The sequence below is a fragment of the Bombyx mori genome, chromosome 4 (genome assembly GCF_030269925.1).
Source record: "Bombyx mori chromosome 4, ASM3026992v2".
Taxonomy (NCBI): Eukaryota; Metazoa; Arthropoda; class Insecta; order Lepidoptera; family Bombycidae; genus Bombyx; species Bombyx mori.
In genome coordinates, this window is record NC_085110.1 from 7,632,659 (window position 1) to 7,658,536 (window position 25,878).

General features: G+C 36.1%; 2 protein-coding genes across 3 annotated transcripts; one reads left to right on the top strand and one right to left on the bottom strand.

The window, feature by feature from the left end:
• The first annotated feature begins 681 nt into the window (after positions 1–681).
• On the top strand, positions 682–9,133 carry LOC101738263 (uncharacterized). Of its 2 annotated transcripts, none has more exons than XM_012693057.4 (4): positions 682–1,154; positions 1,242–1,357; positions 1,432–1,944; positions 3,088–9,133. In XM_012693057.4, exons 1-4 carry the CDS (start codon positions 830–832, stop codon positions 3,298–3,300), a joined length of 1,167 nt encoding a protein of 388 aa, XP_012548511.2. In that variant the 5' UTR covers positions 682–829; the 3' UTR covers positions 3,301–9,133. The 2 variants fall into 2 exon arrangements, with proteins under 2 accessions (XP_012548511.2, XP_004929265.1); XM_004929208.5 differs by lacking the exon at positions 3,088–9,133 and adding an exon at positions 2,590–2,852 and having other exon boundaries at positions 683–1,154.
• Positions 9,134–11,755: 2,622 nt separating this feature from the next.
• Positions 11,756–23,077, bottom strand: LOC101743990 (glycerophosphocholine phosphodiesterase GPCPD1). The gene is made up of 7 exons (XM_038010642.2): positions 21,695–23,077; positions 21,169–21,394; positions 20,169–20,378; positions 19,365–19,487; positions 18,274–18,408; positions 13,966–14,112; positions 11,756–13,112 (listed from the first exon to the last, which is right to left on the bottom strand). Exons 1-7 carry the CDS (start codon positions 22,762–22,764, stop codon positions 12,723–12,725), a joined length of 2,301 nt encoding a protein of 766 aa, XP_037866570.1. The 5' UTR covers positions 22,765–23,077; the 3' UTR covers positions 11,756–12,722.
• Between the last annotated feature and the right edge of the window lie 2,801 nt (positions 23,078–25,878).

Below are 25,878 nucleotides of genomic sequence, written 5' to 3' on the forward strand. Positions count from 1 at the left end.
ACAAAAAATGGAAGATTTTGCAACGAATATAAAACTTATATTGAGCGTCGAAAGATTTTCCCGGTTTTTTCCCGATTCGCCTGTCAATCCCTAATCGCCCCATTTTACCGGTACTTCTCATCTAGACACGGCAAGACAAACATGTAATAGTTTTATAAAAAATATAAAGATAATAATTGTATAATGGTGTAAAAGTGTTCAAGCTATCTGCAATATAATTATAATGAAGCAGTTGTGTTTTTAAATAGCCCCTCATCACCTACAGAACCCAATCCCCTCAAATTTAACCGTCCAACAAATTATATTGGATATGATCTTATTGTATAAAGAAGGCAGCCACGTTAAGAGATTTTTAGTGACGCGCCGCTCTTCTGAAGAAACTGTTAATAAAATCATCTCTGTTTAACAAAGTACCAATGTACCAACGATGTAGCTGGAATAGCCCCCTTATCAGCAAAAAGTTAAGGAAAAAATACATCAATAAGGTGGGCCCTTATTAACTCCATGGGTGGGCCCCATTCAACAACAGGCATAGATTAGTCTCCAAATTAGTCGATTTATAGAGTCGAACAGATTTAGATAGTGTAAATATCATCTATCGCAAACTGCTTTGTCTTGTGATTTATTCATTCAACTGGACTAAAAAGACTAGTATCCAGGCCACTATGTAAATTAAAAGAAAAATATAATTTAATCATGATAATCAGTAAAGTGTAAACACTACAAAACCAGTTAAGTCAGTGTTTTATGGTAGGTACAGTATTCTATTCTGTAATTAATCGTTACGTAGGTAGAAACTTAATGTTAGGCGTATAAATATTCAAGAAAAATGAATAATGCGGATAACAGCATTGAGTTTTCTGAAGTCAATGAAAGAAATGGAAACGTACACGAAGAAAAAATACGCAAAGGTTGGGTACAATTTGATGACGAACAACAAACACCAACTGTTTCCCATTCTGAAAATGAAATAGCAGTAACAAAAACACCACCTGTTGCTTCAACGCAAACCCCGACACGTCCTACTGTTCCCGCTGTTTTGAATACAGAAACAGTTCACGTGAATCTTGAAAGAGGAGATAAAAATTTGGAATCCAGTACTCAATCAACTTTAACGAAAAATGTTGAATTCGTCAACGTACGCCATGGGTTCTGTAAGTTTGACAATTGTATCAACTTTAATGAACCGGATTTTTACCTTTACTTAAAGGAATATTAATAAATGGACGTTAATTTTTCAGCTAATGGTGACATAATAGTGACATTGTTACCTGTTAACACTAAGTGGCCGTGGATTACAGCAGCTCAGTTTAGGCCAGAACTAGTACCTGAAGAATTAATGGCACAAGGCTTAACTGTTAGTAATATCTGTTTAAATATAATCTTTATGTGTGTTATTGCATTATCATAATTTAAATGAATTTATTTCAGTTGACTGTCGAGGAATATGTTCATGCCATGGAATTACTAGTGAATGATGCTCGTTTTACCCTTTACAACATATGTTATAAGAGAGTTCTTGTTTGTTGGATTAGCCTTGCATTTCTCGTGCTTTTGGCACTGCTGTTTTCAGGGTTAACAGGTTTGACCTTGTTTTCCCTAGGAGTACTGTGGCTCATTTTCAATGCTGCTGCTATATTTCTCTGTATGTGGATAAAATTAAAATTATCTAAAGGATTGGACCAATGCCTGGCAAGAGTAAACAAACTATTAAACAAACATAAATTGATTTTGGCCTTAGATGATAGGGGTAAAATTTCATGTCATAAAGTGAACTTGTGTTTCATATATTTTGACTCTGGTCCTTGTATTATGCACATACAACAATTCATTGACAGTGAAGAAGGAAAAACTATAATGCAAGGTTGGGAGCAACGACTAGATATTACTACTAATGACATAGTTATTCAAGGGAGCCAAACTACTAGGTTATCACGTAAACAGGTACTATCTTTGAGAAATTATGCTTAATGAGTACATATAGGAATTTGAAGAACATAGTTTTTATAAATAAATTATTCACAGTTCTTAATATTTTTACAAAAATACAGCATTATTTTTAACTCATTCAAAAACCTGTATGTACTTTCATAATATATCTGAGAAAATAATTTATAAGTAGCTAGTATAATCAATCATAACACAATAATTTGGTAATAAGAATTTGCGACTGACATCAATTGAATTAAATAACTTTTGATAAGATTCAACATTTCTCAAATTCATAATATTTACATGCAACTAATAATATTAAATACAATTTGCATCATAATCAATAAAAGTTGTTTAATTTAAAAATATGCTTCACACTTATATTCATTTTCATCCCGAAAATAAGCTATATAATCTGAACCCTTAAATCTAAATTTCAATACTCTAATACTCACGCATAATATTGTAAAATTAACATAGCTCATTAAAATTTAACACAATTTAGTTTAGTTCATTATCATTATACCTAATGCATAAGTTTAACAATTCAATTAAAATTCAGAAAAACATGATCTAAAAAGAGTGTAATACTAATACATACTTAGAGAGTAAAGTGGTATGTAGCTGTAGAGGGTAAGCACGGTAACGAATGTGCAGGGTTTAGAAGAGCAAGTTTTCTACCGATACCTGCAGCGATGGGGCAAGGATTATTTGCGTCGTCGACTCGATTGGACATTAGATGAGGAGGGTGGCAACCCCGCGGCGCCCCGCCATTTACCTTTAGCACTGTGCCCCTGCCAGTATGTTGAAGAGATATTACGGAACAAAGAACCTAAAGATACGAGAGCTTGTTGTCCCCTTTGCAACGATTGGCTCAGGCGCCGCGGTCTTGATTGACCAAACACCTACTTACACGTTTGGCAAGTCTAGTTTCATTTACTCATTGTATACTTACTTACATTGGTGGTGGAATTATATTAATGACTGTACCTAAACTATGTCAAGTTATAAACTAATTAGAATATAATTGCATTTTAATGATTATAACTGTGTTGTGCATGGAATATTAAGTGATAGTTGGCATGGTTTAAAAGATATTTTACTTCATCCACCACCACAATTGCATAAATGTTTAACACTTTTTTTTAATTTCAGGAACGGGGCGCGCTTCTATTTTTACGTTACGCTGCAAGATGGGGCGCGTATGTTCTCAAAAACAGATTGAATCTCGGTACGAATGTAGCTGGCCGACACGGACATAAGTATGTCTGTCCATGTCAATACATAGAAGATCACCTCAAAGCAAAGCCACCCACAGGTATAACCAAGTATTTCTCACTGTCTAATCAAAATAATGAAATGTATTAAAGAAAAATGTTTTTCTTGAAATTTACACTAAATGTTAATAAGTACCGGTAAAATGGGGCGATTAGGGACAAATTCCAACTTGATGAACAATTTTAAGGTAGTTGTTGATGTTTAAAATGCTATATCAGGATCAAAATGATTGAGTCTTGTTATCCAATTTAAAGCTATGCAATTAGCATTCCAGTTTAAGCAAAAAAAGCAAAAATAGGTGTTATTCCTATTTACCCAGAATTTGCGGTTATTGGGGACAAAATTAGTGTTCATAGAGAAATTTGCTAGGGCTGGCACTCCTTGGTTTTAATTAATTTATTTATTTAGTTGCACCAACAAAGTGATCATAAATAAAAAACATTGAAAAACTGACAAAAGTACATGGCAGATGTCATCTCAATCATAGGTGCAATCAACAGTGCATTGACAACAAATATAAAAAAATATATAACTTGATTACATTTAATTACTTATTAAATTTTATTTACTTGAGAAATTATCCGCGACAGATTTTTCCTGTAAGTTGTGAGACAATTAGAAAAAACATCTATTTCATCACTTAAAGTTAGTTCAGCGCAATCGGACAACTCCCAATGAACATTAACGGAGACCGCGCTACCGTGGACATTATTGTAGTCCCAAACGATTCTGTTTAAGGGAGGGTAAGCACCTAAATTCGAACGAGCGGGCTTTCTTATAAGCGGTTTATATTTCTTCGTTCTTAGTAAGTACTTAGGAACTGATATTTTTATCTGAGTTAAGAGCTTAGGTGTGTCCGTTATTCCATGGATTAATCAGGTGGATATCCCCACTTTGAACAAATATTAATATATTTTATTATGTATCCACATTTTTGTCCACCTTGAGATTTCATTGTTCTTGTCATATGTCTGTGCAAAACAGACTGACTTATATTAAATTGCTTAGCTATTTCAACTAAAGACTTATTCCTAATTTCATAGGCTTCTATTACTGTTTTAATATTAAGGGATCATATCTCTTAAAAGGATTTACACTCTTTGATACGTACATGCGAGGATATAAATATTTGCTAAACAATAAAATAACACTGCATTGATAATTTTGAATAAAAGTTGTAGACAAAAACATCATGAATAAACCAGATTCTTACCAACAAATTTAAAAAATATTGTTATAACTACACAGACAACCCTAGAAACCTGTACATATTTATTTATACATAGGTCGTTTCCATTCTCATCCCAATTGACCCCTTTTTCGTTGTTATTTGCACCTAAGACGTCCCCAATATCCCCAAAAACAACAGATTTTTACATCTATTTTTATTTTATCAAATACATTAAAACCAATAACAACTGAGACTTACCTTTAATATATATGATGGTTCAAACACTAAATTGCGTTTATAAATCACAGTCGTCTTTTATTATTATAAAGTAAATAAAAGATAGCAAAGTTTCTAGCACTAAAATAATTACCACCACAAGAAGTTAATTTGAAACGCGATTTTTTATAAGTTAGCAGCTATTATCATGCATATTCAGAGTTGTTTTGTGAACTTTCAACATTCTACTATTACACTACAAAAAATGGAAGATTTTGCAACGATTAAAAAACTAGTATTTGCGGGTCGAAAGATTTTCCTGATTTTTTCCCCAATCACCTCTTGATCCCTAATCGCCCCATTTTACGGTACTAATGTTAATTATTTAAAATAAAATTAGTACAGTTACATATCATTAAATCAGTACTTACTTATAGTTTTAAGTTTCAATATTTAACAAAAAATATTTGTTTAGGTATTATCTACATTTTATTTTATTTATTATGTTATTTAATTTAAAAAATTTTTAAAAGCCTTTCGTGAAATGTATGTGAAATGTAATTTTAACAGAATCTTCGTGTATATTTTTACTATCATCGTATTACGTAAGCTGAAGTATATTATTATATTTTTTTAAATCCGTCCATAGGCCTACTATTTCTTAATTTCCATCAATGGTTATATTTTTGATGTGGCATTTTATATTTAATCAAACAGTAGGGATTATGTACATAATTAACTAATTTCTAATGAAGAAAAGGAAAAGTTATCAACTGTTGATTGCAGTATTATAACCAACAGGAACTAAACCTCAACGAGAAGTATTAAAATTGTGAAATTTAAAAATGTTTAAGATTTACAATTTAATTTAATACTAGTGGTCGCCCTGTGGTTGAAATTCGACCATAATTAATTTAAAATAGAACATTGAACATTATAACTCTTCTTTAATCACAGATTTCTCCAGGGCTACACTATAGACAAATAATATATAAAGACAAACAATAATAATCTATTCTCAATTCGACCAAGACTTTAAAAATAAACAAAAGAGTATATATGCGTGTGTGTGTCAAATACATGGTAGTGTGTTTCGTGTCTTTTTTATTGATTTAATTTATTTTTTATGCATAATTTAAAAAAACATTAATATTCTGCACTCCTTCTCTTTAATCTTTATAAGTGTGGGAAATTTCATAGTCCTCCATCCGCTCAATTTTCGTAAAAAGGGGTACAAAGTTTTTGCTTCACGTATTAATATATAGGTATACATAAGAACAATTCTTTATACAATCCTAGAACATGCTTATTTGAAAAATTTAACGCTTGGTATATCAAATAAAACTATTTACATACAGTATAGGTATCTACATACGTAAAAATCTATGTTTTTTATCGTAGTTACAATTTTTTTATTATTTACTTCGGATATAGTTTTTTTCTTAATAAAAAAATAGCTGTGGAGTCAGAAGCCTTGTTGCATAACCAAAACGGTTCTAAAAGTGAGAGAGCAAAAGAACGTCAAATTTAACGTAAATAATGAATCATTTAACCCTGATTTTTTACAATTTTTGTCTATCTGTCTGTCTGTCTTTTTGTTCCGGCTAATTTCTGGAACGTTTGGAGCGATTTTGACGGGACTTTCACTGATAGATAGCTGATGATATAAGGAGTAACTTAGGCTACTTTGTTTAGACTAGCTTCGCTCCGCGGCTTCACCCGCCGTTCGACAATAACCGCAGGTAACATCGCGGGGCTCAGCTATCAATAATAAAATTTAATGTTCCGAAGCGAAGCGAGGGCGGGTCGCTAGTTTCGAAATAAAATTATAAATAGACCTTCGGATGTAATTTTTAGTGTTATCGAGCAAGGAGTTATTTCGTTGATTTTTATGAAAAATACATATAATTCTCTGTCCCGATTCACAGGACACATATCACTTTTCCACACTCAATTATTAAATAATTTCAAACTTAAACTACTTCGGCGTCGCCCGCAACAGAATTTCTGCAACTAATTTAGTTTACTCCAGTAGAACTTTTACGAACTCTTCCATACAACTTAACACCCTTTGCCTAAACGCTTTCACTATTGATTTTTCTACTACCTTTTAAACGACGCGATTGTGTTAATTTCACTTTTCGACGCGCGATTGCCCTCTCAGCAGCTGTGCAGAACTCCGAACCCCAGTTCGTAACAATATTAAAATATCTCAAGCCGAAAATATTTAACTTATTACATATAATTTTTATTAACTTAATGTATTGTTACATACATGGAAAAATCAAATGTCATTGAGAGTATTCATTTTCGTTACTTTTATTTATTTACACTGCTACTGATTCGATCAAAATCATATACTTTTCTTTTTTCCTACCTATGCTGAGAGCCTTGAGAGGCTACTTCAGCTTCACCCTAACGTTTGTAGGTGAGCTCGCGGGGCTCAACCGGAAAGTTGCTAACACTGACCCTAGCAAGAGCCGTGCTTCGCAGAAACTACCACCGGATCGGAAACGCGACCCACTGAGAAGATCCGGCGAGAAACTCAGTGGGCTGTGTCTATGGGTTAGTTCGCTCGTCGAGCCCTTCGTCGCAAGCGACGGGTTCGACGAGGACGGTGACTGGAGACTTTTCTAATCGTCTAATGATGACGTTCGCGTCTATTTCTGACGAAAAACATGACTATCACAATTTATCACTTAGAAATTGACTTTGTGAATGTAAAACAAATTCGTTTAATATTGTCTTTCAAATGAAATAAGCCGATATTCCATTTTACAGAAACGTGTAGGTACGTCACGTACAGTATTTAGAATGATATTATTATGAAATGTTTTTACTTTGTTTAATCTTGTATGGAATAATTTTATTTTATAGTTTTACTGTTATTCTTAAGTTCGTTAAAATAACATCTTCATACTTACTATTCTTTAAATATTTATAAATAATATAAGTCTTTGATATTAGATAGTTATATAAACTGGGTTATCAGTTAATAAAGCACTATGTACCAAAACAGTTTTTTAGAAAGAGTGCAGAAAAATTATCGTTTTTTTTTAAATTATAAATACAAATAAATTAATAAATCGGTTGTGGACACTATAATTTAAATGTCTCACGTAGCCTTACTTAACGTAACCTTGTTTTGTTTTTTTTGAAGTTATACTTCTTTAGGCGCGTTATGAAAAATTGATGAGAGTGAAATTTTACGATGCGCGCGCACCGTGACACAAATTTAACAGAATGAAGTTGCCCACTAAATCGCTCATTACAATATGACCGACGTAACTTAGTCTTGGCGAGTCTGAATATAGCCGCAGGAGAACTTTCCGAACCGTACCGAGAATTACCGAATTTATACGATGTCAAGAAAAGGGATGCCAATATGCGTGTTTGAGGATGTTGTGTAATCGATTTTTTTTCAAATTGATTAAAATTTAAATGAAAAAAAGAAATAAATTTAATAAAAATAAAGTATAACTTCTTACGCGCGTACATAAGTACACGCACCCTTTTTTTAAATATATATATGGTGCTGTGCAGAAGCGGCCAATTTATAGCGTTACATTCCAAAATGAATTTTCCTGTTGTACTTGTATGTTCTTGTATTCAACAACTTCACATATTTTAATTCATAATCATTCCATGTTAAATACTAATATTAAGATAAAAAATCAAATTAATATTTCTAATTAGTGGTAATAGAGCGTATCATAAACCGTAGAATGGGTACCACATCACTATCCTGCCTACTTCTGTCACGAAACAGTCGTGGCTTTCCGGTTTTAAGGGTGATGAGGCAGCTATAATACAATACAACTGAGATTTTCAATTTTTCTCTTTATTTCTCAAGATGGGTGGCGGGATTCACCATCTATGGGATCTTTGATCCAGGTAGACATTCCAGGTAGACATCACCCATAAAAAAGCAATCATATTTTAAAATTGTTTAAAATCAAATTTTGAATCACAAGTCTTACTAGTCATAATATTTTTCTGAATAAAACACTTAGGCACTGTAAAACACTATACAATAAGGGACGATTTCAAAAATTTCATGCAAATTACACAGGAAGACTGTAAATAATAGTAGGTACATGTTCATAATGTACAATTAACGTAATAATTTAGATTTTGATAACAAGCAGCAGTATTCAATAAGGTTACCTTAAGTTCAGTTTAATATATGTATTAGATTAGAAACAAATTGTTTTACATAAACTTGTAACATTTTGCCATGTTTTTTTTTCCAATAACATTTTGTAGCTTAAAAAGATGTTACCAATGGAGTACATTCAAATTTAAATACACAATTTACTTGTTTAGACAATAACAAAAGTTCTTTTGAGCGAAAACATGTGTAGTATTTAAGTAAAATGTTGATGATGTACATCAAATTATAATTACATAGTGATGTGTTGTGAATAATAAACATTCCGTCCTCATTAAACTGTACTTACTAAGTAGATAAGAACTATTATATTACCTTCGTATTATACATATTAAATTTGTTGAAATATAATATAATCCCTTTAATATTTTTGTTTCATTTCACTTTTGCTATTTTGGTTTACTTCCACAAAAGCGTTCGTAACTAAGCCGCGTTAATAAATTGAATTAAACTAGATCTAAAACTGATGAGCACCTTTGTCATTTCCCGATGAATCTGCTAAATCCTTTTAGTACAGACATGCAGCAAAATGAACGTAAAAACAATTATTATTATTTTCGTATACAGGATATTAGAAGTAAAATCTACGGGATTTCTTCTATTTAAGTAAATAGTCACCATCGCTCATGTACACCATCAATGCCAGGGCATATTCCACAGCAATTTTTCTAAAAAAAATCTTGCAAAATAGTAATTGCCATACCTTATCATAAATATTTGCATAGAATAGCACAGTATTAGCATTAAATAAATAAATACAAAAAAAGGGTTAAAGGTCGAACGTTAAGTTATGGCTTCTGTATATGCATATTTTCACAAAGTGAAGCTAAACATCTTTCCACGTTTACTATCAAACCAGCAACTTGACTACACAATTTTGTATTGCTTTTTTTATAAGTAGTACGTTGGCAGAAGTCCTATGCGCTGGTCGGACCCGATACGCTCTACCCTCAACACCTTAATCCGGGATGCCTACCACGCAAGCCGAGAATAGAACTGAGCTGGTGCAAGATAGTCTAAGAGAAAGTTAAGACTCTATGACCCTTAGCATTGAGGATTATCAAAGCAAGGAAGAGGAGTACATTGACACAGTTAAAACTAATATAAATCATGAAAGTGCTTGCTCGCCTGAAGTGTAACCTATTAATTATAAATTCACGACGGTCACGTAACTTTGATCACGCAATGGACAGTAAAAGAAATCACTTTCACATATTAACGTCTAGGTAAATACATAATAAGAGTAAAACACGTTTAATTCACACTCGGTTAAAGTAAAACCTTCAGAAATAATGTATTTATTTCATTATCTCTCATACTAAATTCTATGGTGAAAATTTTATGCGTCGCCTTTTCGTTTCACTGAATTTCAAAACCAAACAATGGGGCCAAATACCTTTAATTTTTTACTTCATAAATAAACGCCTAATAATATTGATAAAGAAGTATCAAGTCTAAATTGACTCATATTTCGAATATTTCATTTTTCCGGAGGCGATAAGTAAAATATTAAACATTGTTGCATTTAAGTTTTCAGTGTTAAATAGGTAACTCTTATTTGCCCAAAATTCGAAACATGTTTGACTCGGTGACGTAGTAGTTAGCGCTCGACTTAGTGGTCGAGGATCTTGGGTACGATTCTCACATCGGGCAACTGATCCTGCTAATAGTTGAACAAATTGGAATTGCATTATTTTTTTCTCCATTGCTTAAACCAGCTGGGCCATCTGGTGTTAATTGGTTACCGGAGCCTAGAGACATGAGGTCGAAGTTTTAATGGTTTTATGTAACGACATTCCCAAACCAGAACTCATTGCTGCTTCGTAACAGATATAGGGAGGATATTTCACCTATCCTTCCACTTCGAGAAGGCTACACCACGACATGAAAACCCTCTCTCTTGTCGTGGCCGCCGTAAATTACATACCCGGTCCTGTGGACCGAATGGTAAACAGTCGACGTCGCCCTAAACACGTCATTACGGATCCTCCCGATCTATTAACGATGCTTTTAGGTACCACAAGCATCGGTCACCGTCCTCGTCGAACCCGTCGCTTGCGAAAAAGGGCTCGACGAGTGAATTAAACCATAGACACAGCCCACTGAGTTTCTCGCTGGATCTTCTCAGTGGGTCGCGTTTTCGAACCGGTGGTAAATTTTGCGAAGCACTGCTCTTGCTAAGGCCAGTGTTAGCAACACTCCAGTTTTGAGCCCCGTGACCTACACGTCAAGGAGAAGCTGAAACAGCCTCTCAAGGCTATCAGCATAGGTAGGAGAAAAAAAAAAGAAAAACCTATCCTTTCCGGGGTACAACACATCGGGCTTTGATTTTTATACACAATACACAAATAACGAAGTTTTTTCTTTGTGTTTACCAGTCATTCGAAAACACGTGTTAGGAACGTATTTCTTTACAAATTTTGATAACATGTCTGCTAGATTTGAACACAAAAATAGTGGCATGGCTTGACCCGAGTACATTGAGCGTCTTATCCTTTAGGCCACGATGACTACAATGTTTTCACGACAGTTAACGAAACTTTCACAAGAAAAAAATCAAGTTCCATAAATTAAAATCCAAAAGACTTATTTCAGTGCTTGATCTATAAAAAAATAATTAACTTAAGACGATCCCCACATGTGAAATCGCAAGACGATCCCCACATGTGAAATCGCAAGACGATCCCCACATATGAAATCGCAGGTAAAAATGAGTATTATAAACGTTATCAACACAAACAAGAAATAATTATTTTAGTGAGCTTAAATAGACCGACGTCATGATTGTTTCGTATCCATTTGCATGCTAAGTTTGCGTTTAATTTGAGTAAATACTTTTCGCAAGAGAACCAAAATAGGCAATCAGTATATTTTATTAATTAGGTATTGGTGTGATGTATTTTGTGAGTGTTACGGTATTATGATAAGAATTATAATTACATATTTATTACTATTACAAAATGATGGGAAGCGAAATAAAATAAAAATGACGAAAAAAATTTTTAATGTATTTATACTAAAAATATGAATTATACTAAAAAAAACTACTTTTGTATTCAACTGGAGACATTTTCGGGAATTGCATTCTAATAAAATTATAAATTATCACAGACTAAAAATTTACTTCAACGTAAAATTAATTAAGGAAGCATTTTTCTATTTAAATTATTTTTATGAGCTAAACAGAAAAGTGGGAAGTAAGTATAAAATTTAAGCCCAACAATGTGAACTAAAGCTAAGTATGGTTTTAGAAACAATACAGTATTTTATTCGTTTTCCGAGAGTCGTAGTCAAAACTAGTCTTACGGTTTAATTTGTCGACATTGAAATATTGTGCTTACTACCGGTAATTATCAATTTATTAAAAAAATATTTTATTTTTTCAAATTTTGTATCTTTTATTAGAGTATTTTGATGTAATAGTTGTATATTATTAACATAACATTAACTTAAAAAAATTACATATATAATTTAAAAATATAAATTAATAACCAATTGAAGAATAAAAGAAATTGACAGTACCTAGTTAGCCAAATATTTGAATATTGACGAACTACACGTCATTCGTACCTTACACGTAAACTATAAAGTATTCCAAAAGTCGGAAATAATAAACCGATAATTCTGAACGCGAAATTAAACTGTAAAAATAGTTTTATTACATTTATTTGGTAAATAAGTAATATTTGTTTAAAATCAATCATTGGTTTAAATTGTAAAATTACTAGCCTAATTCAAAACGAAATTAAAATATTGAATTCATTGGGTTCTACATATTATCGTTAATCAAACGTAAAAATAATATTTGTTTAATAAGATTAAATTGTAATAATATTGTATAGATATTATTATTGATATAACATAAAATGGAGTTACTGCAACTATTTTTATCTCACGATGCAGCGTTTTTTTTTTCTTTACAAATTGAGCAATTAATTTACATGAGATGAAACTTCACATGTCTTTACGATCGTTTTCGATCGTGCGGGATTTTTTTGACAACCCTAAAGAATTATCTCCAGCCGGGAACAGTCCCTGAAAAGACATCCGCTGTTCTTTGACTTGACTTTCCTTGTCGATTACGGATATAATTTCACGGTTTCTTTTTAAATTTTTATCGGGAGCCTCATCTCTTAGGTCCATCGAGGAAGCGAGAGACTCCAGGGAGGTAGCTGTGGAGTTTTGTTGTATTCTTTCACGGATAGAGAGATCAAAGTAAGGTCGGTTTTCTGATTCAATTGTCTGGAGTGACGAAGAGCTTCCAGGTGGATGTAAATCTTCAAACGCCGCCAGTCGCATTATTTCTCGTTGGGACTCTCGGGCCTCGACGAGGAATATGCTCTCCTGTACATTGTCATAATGATAGTAGATTTACACGTTGCTTGACAAATAACTAACTTGTTTGCTATTATGTTGGAACAATTATATCATGAAAATGTATTACTACTAGGGGTCGTTTTCATATTTGGGGCCAAAACCGAGTTATTTGATTTAATTCTCATAACCTTAATGTTACCGTAATTATAAGTACAGTAAATTTGTTGGCATGACAACAGGCACGTGTTCCCATAACTATATATTCGTAAACAATGTTAAATTAGTAGTTATACATTAAAAATTACCTAAAATCTCATTCGCATCACTGGTTCGAAATTCAAATTCTAACTTGTTTGCTATTTTTCCAGTAATGCGTGTTGAAATTCGGCAATTTTATTTAATCAGTATATATACAATAAAAAAGGAAAACTAACTGGATATTAGAACATTATTAAAAACAAAAGAAGTACGAAAGCTTTTTTAAAAAAGTTCCTATTTAAATTGTCCTCCGTGTTGGCGTTATCAAAAGTGTAAAATGAAAAATGTAAATGAACATATTATATAATATTATCAATAAATGAGTGATACACTTGATTGTGATGAAGCATTTTTTATGCTGAACGCATGTTCTAAATACAAAAAAATGGAAAATTGAAGAGAGTTTAAATTCCTTAAATCGTTACTTTTTTGGCCGCAAAATTGAAAACGATCCCTAGAAGCTGGAAGCGATTGAACTATATAAGATTTAAAAAGCTTGCTAATAGCACCAAGTAGTAATAAAAATAAAGCTTTTGTGGCGTGATAAAATGGCTGTGCTTTTAAGATAATTTCTAATCAAGTGTAATTGGCATTTACGAGTTATAAATAAGATATAAATTACCTTGACTTCTTTGGTTATGTATTGATCTAATTTATCATAGATCACAGCGTGCAGCCCCATTTCTTTTAATTTCTTGATCGTATCTTTGTCGTTGTTGTCGTCACCCCAACAGAATATGACTAAACCTGCATCTGTCGCTAATTTCACCTGGAAACAATAATGTTTGTCTTCTGAGATTCATTTTTATAAAATGGCATGTGACTAGGAGATGTATGGAAATGGTAGTGCAAGGTAGAGGGGGAAGAGGTCCACCGAAGAAGACATGGATGGAGTGTGTGAATGACGATATGAGAGAGAGAGGAGTGAGTGTTGAGATGACGGCTGATAGAAGAGAATGGAAGAGAAAAATTAGATGTGCCGACCCCACCTAGTGGGATAAGGTGGAGAAAAAGAAGAAAATAAAATCTTCGAAAATAGTCGACCGATGTATTACATATGGTCACAGTAGTATAGAAATGTGATGATTTATGTGGATGGAAATATAAACAGATTTAGGATGACAGGGTTTACGTGAGGATATTACTACTATTAATACGGAAGAACAGTAGGTGAGTAGTAGTGGTAGTTCGAGGAAACAACTAACTTCTGTTTAATTGCCAGACTGTGTATAAGCCGCGCCAATAAAGAAACGAATCGAAAATGGCGTCTATGTACCTGCACTGACAGATGGTAGGGTCAACAAATAAAAAGAAACATAGAAAGAAAAAGTTGTTTATTGTAAAAAAATATAAAAAAAGACATGAGAATGTACTTTATTTTACTTTACGCCCTGGCAGAGGGGGAGGTGTCTAATCTGGGATGCATCTTGCGAAAACACTTTTTCTGCCAGTCATCTAAGTCGCACAACTCGAAAGTGAAAAAAAATCGAACTCAACAACAAGGTCAGAACTGATATTTTTTTTGCATGCTGTACGCGCCGTGTGTGACTAAAGACAGCAATACTTTAGAGTGAGAGCGCATGATCGCCGCCGCCATTTTAGATTCGTTTCTTTATTGGCGCGGCATATACTATCATAACAGATCCCGCCAACATTTAAATATTGTGTAATTTTTCTAGAAAAGCACAGTAAAATCATCTAGATATCTTCGTATTTTTAACACATTATTATTAAAAATAGGGTATTAAAAATAAAATCCGAATGAAATTATTATTTCCTGTACACAAATGAAGTCTGAAATTGTTGTAATCTAAAGGACAAGATACCTGATGCATTCGTATTGAGCGATACGACTGTGCCGGTGTTCGAATCATGTAGGCAATAGGCATGTACCAATTTTTATAATGAAATACTCAGAAATACGTATCTACTTAACAAATGTTCAAGTCACGATGAAGGAATAACATCGTGTAATACAAATGAAACCCGCAAAAATTACAATTTACGTACTTACAGGTGTTTTTTTTCTACCTAAGCTGATAGTCTTGAGAGCCATTTCAGCGAAACCGTAACTAGTAAGTGAGCTCACGGGGCTCAAACCTGACGATGTTGCTAACAGTAACCCTAGCGAGCGCAGTGCTTCGCAGAATCTATCACCGGATCGGAAACGCGACCCACTGAGAAGATCCGGCGAGAAACTCAGTGGGCTGTGTCTCTGGGTTAATTTACTCGGCGAGTCCTTCGTCGCAAGCGACGGGCTCGACGAGAACGATGACCGGTGCATCCTAAAACCGGTGCATCCGAGAACCTAAAAGCACCGTTAGTGGATCGGGAGGCTCCGAAATGACGTGTTTTGTGCATTACTGTTGGTAGGGCGCGTTATTAACCCGCACAATTAGGTACCACCACCCTGCTTATTTCCGCAGTGAAGCAGTAATGGGTTTTGTTTTGTAGGGTGGGGCACCCCTGTAGGTAGCGGCCTCCCCCCAGTGAAGGTCAAGGGGCGACCTGAGGGGGCAGAGGCCGCGCTGGCGCTACCAGCACTCTAGCGTGCTGCCGAGGAGATACGAAAGAGCGACCGGTTGGCGGTGTATCGCGTCCCGACCCGACAGGCTGGTTCTGGTCCAGCGGGGTATTCCGGGACACCAGCGGCACCGTCTGGGCGGCCTGACGGGCTGCCGTACCGAGACGGCCGACGTTTTAGAGCTTTCGATTCGCCTCGAAGGCTCCGTCGGCTGGGCGTCCTTGGGGTGAGCCCCGCCGTCTGGTTGTAGTGTTGACCGCGGTAACCCCCCTACCTCATCCGGATTTTGACCTCGGAGGGGAGTCGTTTAGTGGGTGGGCCCTAAAATCCTTGGGCCCGCGGTCTGCTCACAACACCATGCAGACCGTTGAGTCTCACATACCCCGCGCGCCCCTTTTGCGCGGGGACTTCGTAGGAGGTTCGGCCCCCTACCCGAAAAAAAATTACGCTGATGATGTCTAGGGGCCACTTACACCACGTAACGTCTTCCGGCAAACGATTTGCTAATTATGTCTTTGTAAGTCTAATTTTAGGCGGCCACCGTAGTCTAAGTCCTTATAGACATAAAAACCTGTGAAGACACCAGATCAAAGCTTCAATTGAATTAGGTAGATAACCATCACGGTTATCGTTTCAAAAGTAATGATTGCTTCGTGACATGATGGTGCTACCACGTATACGGATTCAGAATACATCTTGCCACAGAGGTGAGAATTATTCGGGAGGACCAGAGGAAGGTTGTTAGATTAATGAGTTGAGAATATTGCAAATTACTTTTATTAGGCCATGTTCGGAGCTAATATCACACAAGATTCTCTAGTCTGAAGGAATAAAATGAATAACACGTTGAACGCCACACTAGAAACCATGTTTAGCCCGGCGGAGACTGGTATCTGCCATTTGATATCTCGGAATATTTGTACATCGCTATTTATGTAAGTGAAATTTTCTGAAAATATTCGCAAAAGAACATCCCAAAGATTTTTGAACGATTCTCGATATATTGGTGCTATGTGCTATGGGGAGAAAGTATAATTTCAACGTGTTAAGCGAGATACCTAATATTCATTATTATTTTATATTCACTTATTAATTTATAATATTAATATCTTCAATTGTGAATATCTGATGTTGAAGCTGTTGACCGGATAAACCAAATAAACAAGTTATTTACGCAACAAATTACAAAAGTATAACATTGATAGGAGTTGCGTGAGCAAAGCTTGGCAACGTGATCTATCACGTGACGTCCCATAGTACGATCTAATCTGTTGCCGGATTCGACTCAAGGCCACGTTATTGTAAATTTCGTGCCGATCGATTTTATTAGGGACTTATCTTGTTCGTTTGACTAGATAAATCAAACATATAAGCAATTTTTTGTTGTTAAAAATACCTATAGTTGTCCCCTCAAATAAAAGCAATAGAAACCGATTTTTATATGTTTATTTTAATATCCGTTCAGTTTAAAATTCAGTGAAAGCTTTCTTTAACGGTAACTTATTTTATAATGAGCTATGTCGCCATTAGCAACTCATAAAATTATATTGAAGTAGTAAATCGCATAAAACCGGTCACAAATTACATTCGCCACTACATTTTGTGATCCATATAAAATACAAAAGAGTAGAATATTCTTAAATTATATTTTCTGGTGTCTGTCATTTAACTTTTTTTCTTACCTAACTGTCAGCAGCTTTTAGAGACTTGAGGCTTTAGAAGCTCAGTCTAGAAAATTGGTAACATCTGCCTTATAAAGAGCAGTGCTTCGCAGAATCTACCCCAAGATCGGAATCGCGACCCATTGAGAAGATCCGACGAGAAACTCAGTGGGTTCTTTCTGTAGTTTATGTTACATGTCGAACTCGACGAGCGACGTATTTTTTTTTACTTACAATAGTGGCTTAGCTGGTGTTAAATGGTTACTGGAGCCTATAGACATCTACAACGCAAATGCGCCACCCACCTTGAGATATAAGTTCTAAGGTCTCAAGTATATTTACAACGGCTGCCCCATCCTTCAAACCGAAACGCATTACTGCTTCACGGCAGAAATAGGCAGGGTGGTGGTACCTACCCGCGCGGACTCACAAGAGGTCCTACCACCAGTAGACCAGAACAGAGAACGGCCCAAATGCCTAAAAGCAGCGAGTGGATCGGGAGGCACCGAAATAACATGTCTAGGGCGACGGCGGCTATTCGTTGTCCCGTCAGTTGGGTGGGAGGTGTAACTTGCACACTTTAAAAAAAACAATGTCGAAAACAAAAATGGGTTAAGTTAATGAAATAATTAACGAAATATATAAAATGAATGTTAGTGTTGAGTTTTCAATTAGGGTCGGTTTTGGTAATTGAACGAATACCAGTTGTATTTAACTGTACAACAAACATTTTTAATTAACTTACCTGCGTAGGATCACGGAGCAGATCCTCGGTGTGCACGACGATGCCGAGCAGATCCGAGCTCACGGCGCTCTGTACGGCCGCCGGGATAGACAGACATCTTGGGTCCCGGTACGGCTGGTACTTATTAGTGATACCCTAGAATAAGTTTTCAGACTGTATATTACTGTTTTGAATGTTCTAAATAGACGTGTTTATCATTCATAGATAACATGAATAAATAAGTAATACAAAAACAACAGATGTTTCTTTTATAACATTTTAATTTAGGAAGCTATGTATTTAAATAAACATGACTATTCTTGATTACCATTTTCGTTGAAATGTTAACGTAACGAATTAAGTGACTTCTAATTTATTAAGAAAAAGCAAATCTAATAAATATAATGAAAACTTGATATAAATTCAAATTAATTTATTAATATTAAATATGATCATATTTGTAATATTTTCAATTTTAAAATATATGCCAAAAAACTGTAAATTCTAAATGAAAGAAACACTTAAATTTCATGATGAACTATTTATGCATTGGTCGAGCCTATCTTGAACTCGCCTTGTCTTTACTAATATATTTTCCGGAGGAAAGCATTTAATTCGAAGTCGTCGTGGCCTAAACGTCCGGTGCATTCGTATCGAGCGATGCACCGGTGTTCGAATCCCGCAGGCGGGTACCAATTTTTCTAATGAAATACGTACTTAACAAATGTTCACGATTGACTTCCACGGTGAAGGAATAACATCGTGTATCAATCGTGCGTCGTTGATTTTTATAATCAAACCCGCAAAATTATAATTTGCGTAATTACTGGTGGCAGGAACTCTTGTGAGTCCGCACGGGTAGGTAGCACCGCCCCGCCTATTTCTGCCGTGAAGCAGTAATACGTTTCGGTTTGAAGGGTGGGGCAGCCGTTGTGACAATACTGAGACCTTAGAACTATATCTCAAGGTGTGTGGCGCATTTACGTTGTACATGTCTATGGGCTCCAGTAACCACTTAACACAGGTGGGCCGTGAGCTTGTCCACACATATAAGCAATAAAAAAAAAACTTTATTTCTACAAATACAAAGTTAATACGCCATTTATACTCACCACAGTCAAAAACATTACAGGATATTTGTTTTGCTTATTCCTAACCATAGTACAAATGTCTGGATTGAAGCAAGAAAACACAATGCGGCGTTCACCAGCATGTTTCAGTACCACTTCCAACACCTGTAACAAGAATACTACACTAGTAGCTTCCCACTAGCAGCTGTGCCAGGGCGGATTACTCTTTACAGCACATAGGCGGAGAGCTGTGTTCAGTAGTGGGAATAAAGGCAGCTTATTCTATTTTCCAGGGTTCAAACTATTTCCATGCGGAATTTCGTCAAAACCGGTTCAGTAATTTGGCCGTGAATTCGATACAGACAGTTACTTTCATTTTAATAATTTTATTTGCTGTGTAACTAACTCTTAATAACATAAAAATCATTTAAAAAATATTTAATGTCAGCTTTTTGTGACATCGGATTTTAATGGAAGAAGCTTAATTACTGTAAATAAATCTAGGTCTACATGTTAAAACTACATAAAAGTCTGTTCAGTACTGAAGATGTACACTGATAAATAAACAGACACAATGAAAAGAATTAAAAAAAAATGTTTGTTTATCTTACTCATATAATTTAATTTGAATTTTATAATAAATTAATATAGATATGTATAAAAAAAGAAGGTGCTTGGTATTACAGATACGAAAAATAGCCATCATGCAATTAATGCAACTAACAAGTTTTAACTAACTAAGAACAACTAACAAGTTTTAAAATTTAGTCATCTTTAAAATGCAAGGCAATTAATTATTATAATGATCTTCTCTGTTATTTGAATTAGATATAATTATCACCTTACCTTATCAACATAAGTGTTCATATCAAATGGATTGTTTAATTCAAATGTGCCATCATTCATTTCCATTGTCCATTTTAATTCCACATTGAATCCAACATGGATATCTATTGCTTTAAGAGCATCTTCTAAAGTCGGAAATGGTTGGTGCTCGTCCAAGTCATCATCAAAAAATAAAGTTTCTTTACTTCGTCCTTCTACAAGATGGTATACCTGTAAACAATATATCAAGATCTTGTTACATGCTGTAAGCAAACCCTAAGGTTTGCTCACAGCAAACAACAAAGCTAAAACATAAATTCAGAACAATAACTCGGAGGAGAATACATATTATTATTCAGAACAATAATTCTGAATAAATACGTCTTTTTACAATTTTATTTTATTTCTCTTTTTGAGTAATTTTTATGCCTAATGATATAAATATTTTACAGGGCGTATTGGAACAGATTCTCAAAAATACAATGGTGGTGAAGGTGAATTTTTGAAGATAACTTTAACTTTACAACTGTGATGGATTCTAAAAAAAATTAAATTTTTTGCAGTACGTGAAATTTTTACTACAGCTCAATCAAATAAATCTGAAGACCATTCGAAGTGAGCATTCGCCAGTTGTACATATCGTTGACTCACAAAATACAAAAATATATTATATGCTTAGCTTCACAAAATAAAATTATTTATTGTTTACTTTAAAGCAGTTTAATATTGTTTTGTGAACTTTGAAAGTCTCCTTAAAATACAATAACAAAAAAGGTGAACCCAGTACTTATATTTTTAATTACAGAGTAGCATCCTTTTAATTATTTTTTTACTACTGCATCTTTTACACTTTTGTTTTCAATAAATGCTTAAAAACACAGTTTTACGCTTTTTAATGTAATATATTTTAAACTTGTGACTCCAGTTATAGCAAACATTGGAACTGATATGTAAAGTGAATTAGTTTCTGGTGAGATCTTCACTGTGATGAACTGTAAACAGCTAGGCCTCATGAATGTACCTTCAGTTTTTGTAGGTGTTCCAAAGTCAAGTCCTTCACTGGTAATTCAAGCATTTCTGTAAATTCAATTTCCTTCTTTCTTTTCATTGATATGCACACATAAAAGTCATGATAAATAACTGGTATCATATCTTTACTCAGTTGAACATCAAACTCTAGCAGATCTGCACCACTTGCAGCTGCTTTTTTAAGAGAAGCTATTGTATTCTCACGAATAGCATTTCCTCTGAAAAGGATTATTTGTTATCCAATGGACTTTTTAAGAATATATCCACAATAAACAGTGTGGCCCAATGATATTTATGAGTAAGTGACTATTTATGAGTCAAATTTTTGATTAAAAACTAAGCAGGTATAGAATATTTTACAATTTGTAAAGGTCATAATAATTTGTGTGCAAAGTTTTTTGAAGAATAACCTCATTTAGCAGTCTATGTGCATTGAAATTTTAGTATTGATAATGGAATGAAAGAAATTTGTATTTATTTAAACTGCTTGCTGATGATGTGAGCTGAGAAACACTTACTCTTTTGTTTTAAAACTTGCACCCAAGCCTCTGTGTCCCACTTCTAACCCTGTCCAACTTGAGTCCCAATACTTGGCATACGAAACCTGCAAGTTACAAAGCTTTTCCTGTATAGGACAAACTGTTAGGTATCCAAAATTCACAGTTCCAAGAGGTCGATGTTTTACATTGCATGTTACTGGCAATTCTAAATTACCTTCTGAGGGTTTGAACATGTTTGGTAACACATAAGTGTATCCAACATGACAAGGAGGATCTTCAGATGCTGCACGACTACTATATGAATAAAAGTCTATTAGATAAGCCAGCTGCTTGGGATTTGGTGTGGTAACATTTACTAGCAGAACATCATTTAATTTGTACTCTCTTCCAAATTGTTCCTGCGGTTTTAAATGACATATATTAGGATCATTAGCCAGTGTTGCAACTTCCACTAGCACTCCAGCTGGTAACTCAGTATCTGTGGTATCAGTACTTAGCGAAGATTCTTCAATATGCGGTTCTGTTCCAAAGAATAATTTCACTGGAGTGACTTTAATATTTATGAGTCTTTCAGCTAAACGGCTTTTTAATTGTAAGGGATTGTTTGAAAATTTAAATTGAATTAGAGTTTGATTGGTGAGCCATCCAGTACTGATCCCTTGTTTTTTATCATATTCCCCAAATACATCTTGTGTAGGGTGAAGCATGGTTTGTTTTATCATTCTTGGATGTATATTTGTTTCCCATTTACGAATAAACACGTCATTTGAGTTCTCATTTAAGAAACATATGGCATAACGATATAAAACTTCACAAGTATTTGGTATTGTTAAAGTTTTAAGCCAAAGATTGGAAGCCTCGTCATAATCCATCATAATTATTTTTGTGTAGTCCCATTCACCAAGTTCTGGAGTGTTACCTGTTACGAACACTTTCTCCTTTAAGGGATTTATATCCGGAACGGTTACTGAGAATTGCCATTGTTGGGAAATTAGTTCAGCCTTTTGTTCTGGTTCAGGTTCGGACATTTTTTTTTCGGGTTTGGTTTTTTGTATTTTTCTTTCTTCTAGGAAAAACCAACGTTGCATTATATTAATTTTACCATTGTTTGCAATTTGCCATTGTTTATTTAACACCAAAGTTTTATTTACAGATACTGCGTTTTATTAATTTATCGTTTTAAATTTACACATAATTTGCCAACATTATTTTTTATGACAAAATTAAATGATTACTTGTTGTTTTTGGGTTGTCACTATCTATCATAGAATAGATAATGAATAGATACCGTACCTACATAAAGGTACGTAGGTAGGTACCTAGTTAGTACCTACCGCTACTTAAGTACAAAGACTATAAATCTATTGATCTATCAGTGATCTCGAACGTCATAGAGCGAGATCGGTAGACATGCCAGCTAAAATCGGTATTTTGTACCCAAAATCGGTATTTGTCAAAAAATATACAATATTCAATCGAATCCGTTTATTTATTGAAAAAAAAGAACTTACAGACTAATTTATAACAATCATATTTAAGAATAATTATTTTTTATACCAAATATTGTTTGGCTATAGCTGCAGTCATCGTCGAATTAATTTCAAAATCAAAACAATTAGCTGTATTACAGAGTCGTTTTGCATGTAATAGACCAGTGATTTATTCAGTAGACAGCCTACTTCGCTGTTTTGTTTTCAAAAGATTAATATGTGAAAATATGCGTTCAACGTTAGCGGATGAATAGGGAAGTGATAAAATATTAAGGATGAAATTAGACAACAAAGGAAACATTTGAGTTTCATCGCCACGTTATAGTAAAGTTACTTCATCCTAAAATAGTTCTACATCATTAGGAAATGTTTTGATTTGTTCACAATTTCTTAAAATGCGCCACTCTATATCAATTTCCTGGAAATCATTGCTCTGAACAATATTGGGAAAGAGCCTACTCTAAGCCTGCACTAAGTCCCTATCTCTTCCTGCTTGTGATGGATGCCTTTACATCGGAGATACAGGAAGAGCCCCCTTGGTGTATGCTGTTTGCCGATGACATAGTGCTCGTCGGAGAAAACGGGCTCGAGGTCCAAAACATACTGGAGAAATGGCGAGTGTTGGCCTAAAAATCAGCAGATCGAAAACCGAACATCTGTTCTGTGATTTTGGCGGTCTCTCCAATTTCACACCCATTTTCCTCGACGGAACACCTTTGCCAGTATGTCAAGACTTCCGATACCTAGGGTCTGTTATCCAAAGCGACGGTGAACTGGATCGCACTGTGAGGCACAGAATTGACGCAGGATGGATGAAATGACGGCAGGTCACGGGCACCATATGTGACTCACACATTCCTCTTCCCCTAAAAGGGAAGATATATAAGACCTTAATAAGGCCTGCCGTCTTGTATGGATCAGCTTGTTGGACAACAAAAGTGGCGGATGAAAGGCGATTACATGCAGCAGAGATGAGAATGTTGCGATGGATGTGTAGAGTAACGAGAATGGGTAGAATACGGAATGAATATGTTAGAGGAAGTCTGAAAGTGGCACCTGTGACAGAGAAGCTGAGGAGTGCGCGTTTGGGATGGTATGGACATGTGATGAGACGAAATGAAAATGAGGTTGGTAAGAGAGTGTTAACTATGAATGTGGAAGGATATAGAGGAAGAGGTAGACCTAAGAAGAAATGGATAGATTGTGTGAAAGACGATATGGGTAAGAGGGGAGTGAGTGAAGAAATGGTATATGATAGAAGAGTACGGAAGGAGAAAACATGTTGCGCCGACCCCAGGTGACTGGGAGAAGGGCAGGATAATGATGAAATGATGAATGTCTAAAAGTGTCAAATTGGTAGAAAAATCGGGAAAATTTCCATGTATACTCTGAAATCGTAGAAAAATCGTTATATTTCGGTATTATAATCGGTATTTCGGTAAAACTTGAACACGAACAGCGCGCTATTCGCGCAGTTCGTGCAATTAATATGCCCGGACATTATGTCCCGTTTTGAGGCCTACAAGGCCACGCTAGAATCGGACCCCGATGGTTCGTCCGCCGCCGCCGCGATTATCATCCGCGACTCGCCGTTATCGCCTCCCGCGCCGGCACTCCGCGACTCGCCGATGTCGCCCCCCACCCCCGCGCCCGCGTCGATCGCGTCTTGCGCGGCATCAAGCTCCGGCTCCGACTCCGAGTCGGAAATGGAGTACGAGTACGCCGCGAGTCCCCAACCGGGAACCTCGGAAGGGTTCACCACCGTCGCGCGCGGGAAAAAACGCGCCCGCGCCGTGGAACCGTCCGCGGCGCCGAAACAGCCCAAGGCCGCGAACGCGTCGCGTCCTAAAGTCGTGGTCACACCCGACTCCCCTCGCCGCGCAACTCCGTCGCCGCGCCCCGGGCCCGCGCCCGTCCGAAAAGTTCCCGCGCCGCCGCCGGTCATCCTGCGGGAAAAGTCTTCTTGGGATCGCGTGTCCCTGGCCCTTAAGGCCCAAAAGATCAATGTCGTCCATGCGAGGAATATCCCGCATGGAATTCAGATCAAGGTAGAAACATCCGACGACCATAGGTCGTTGACCGCGTACCTCCGCAAGGAACGCATAGGGTACCATACCTATGCGCTCCAGGAGGAGCGTGAACTCCGCGTCGTAATACGCGGAGTCCCCAAAGAGCTCGACGTCGAGCAAATTAAGAATGACCTGGTAGGTCAGTCCTACCCAGTCATAAGTGTGCACCGGATGCACAGCGGGCGCGATAAATTCGCGTATGATATGGTGCTCGTAGCACTAGAAGCCACACCGGAGGGCAAGAAAATTGCCTCATGTCTCCGCACCGTGTGCGGTCTATCGGGGGTCACCGTAGAGGCCCCCTACAAACGCGGCACTCCCGGGCAGTGCCACCGTTGCCAGTTATATGGCCACTCCGCGCGTAACTGCAACGCGCGACCGCGTTGCGTGAAGTGTTTAGACGATCACGCGACCACCGATTGCTCGCGCGTTAAGGAGACAGCGACGGAGCCGCCGAGCTGTGTACTCTGCCGCAAGCAGGGACACACGGCCAACTACCGTGGATGCCCCAAGGCTCCACGGAAGCGCCCGGCAAACGCGCCCCCTAAAACCGCTGGCCCAAAGACTTCGGCGCCCCGCGCGCCGAAACCGGCTTTCGTACCGGCTCCGGTGCCCACCCTCTCCGCGTGGGCGAAACCGTTGC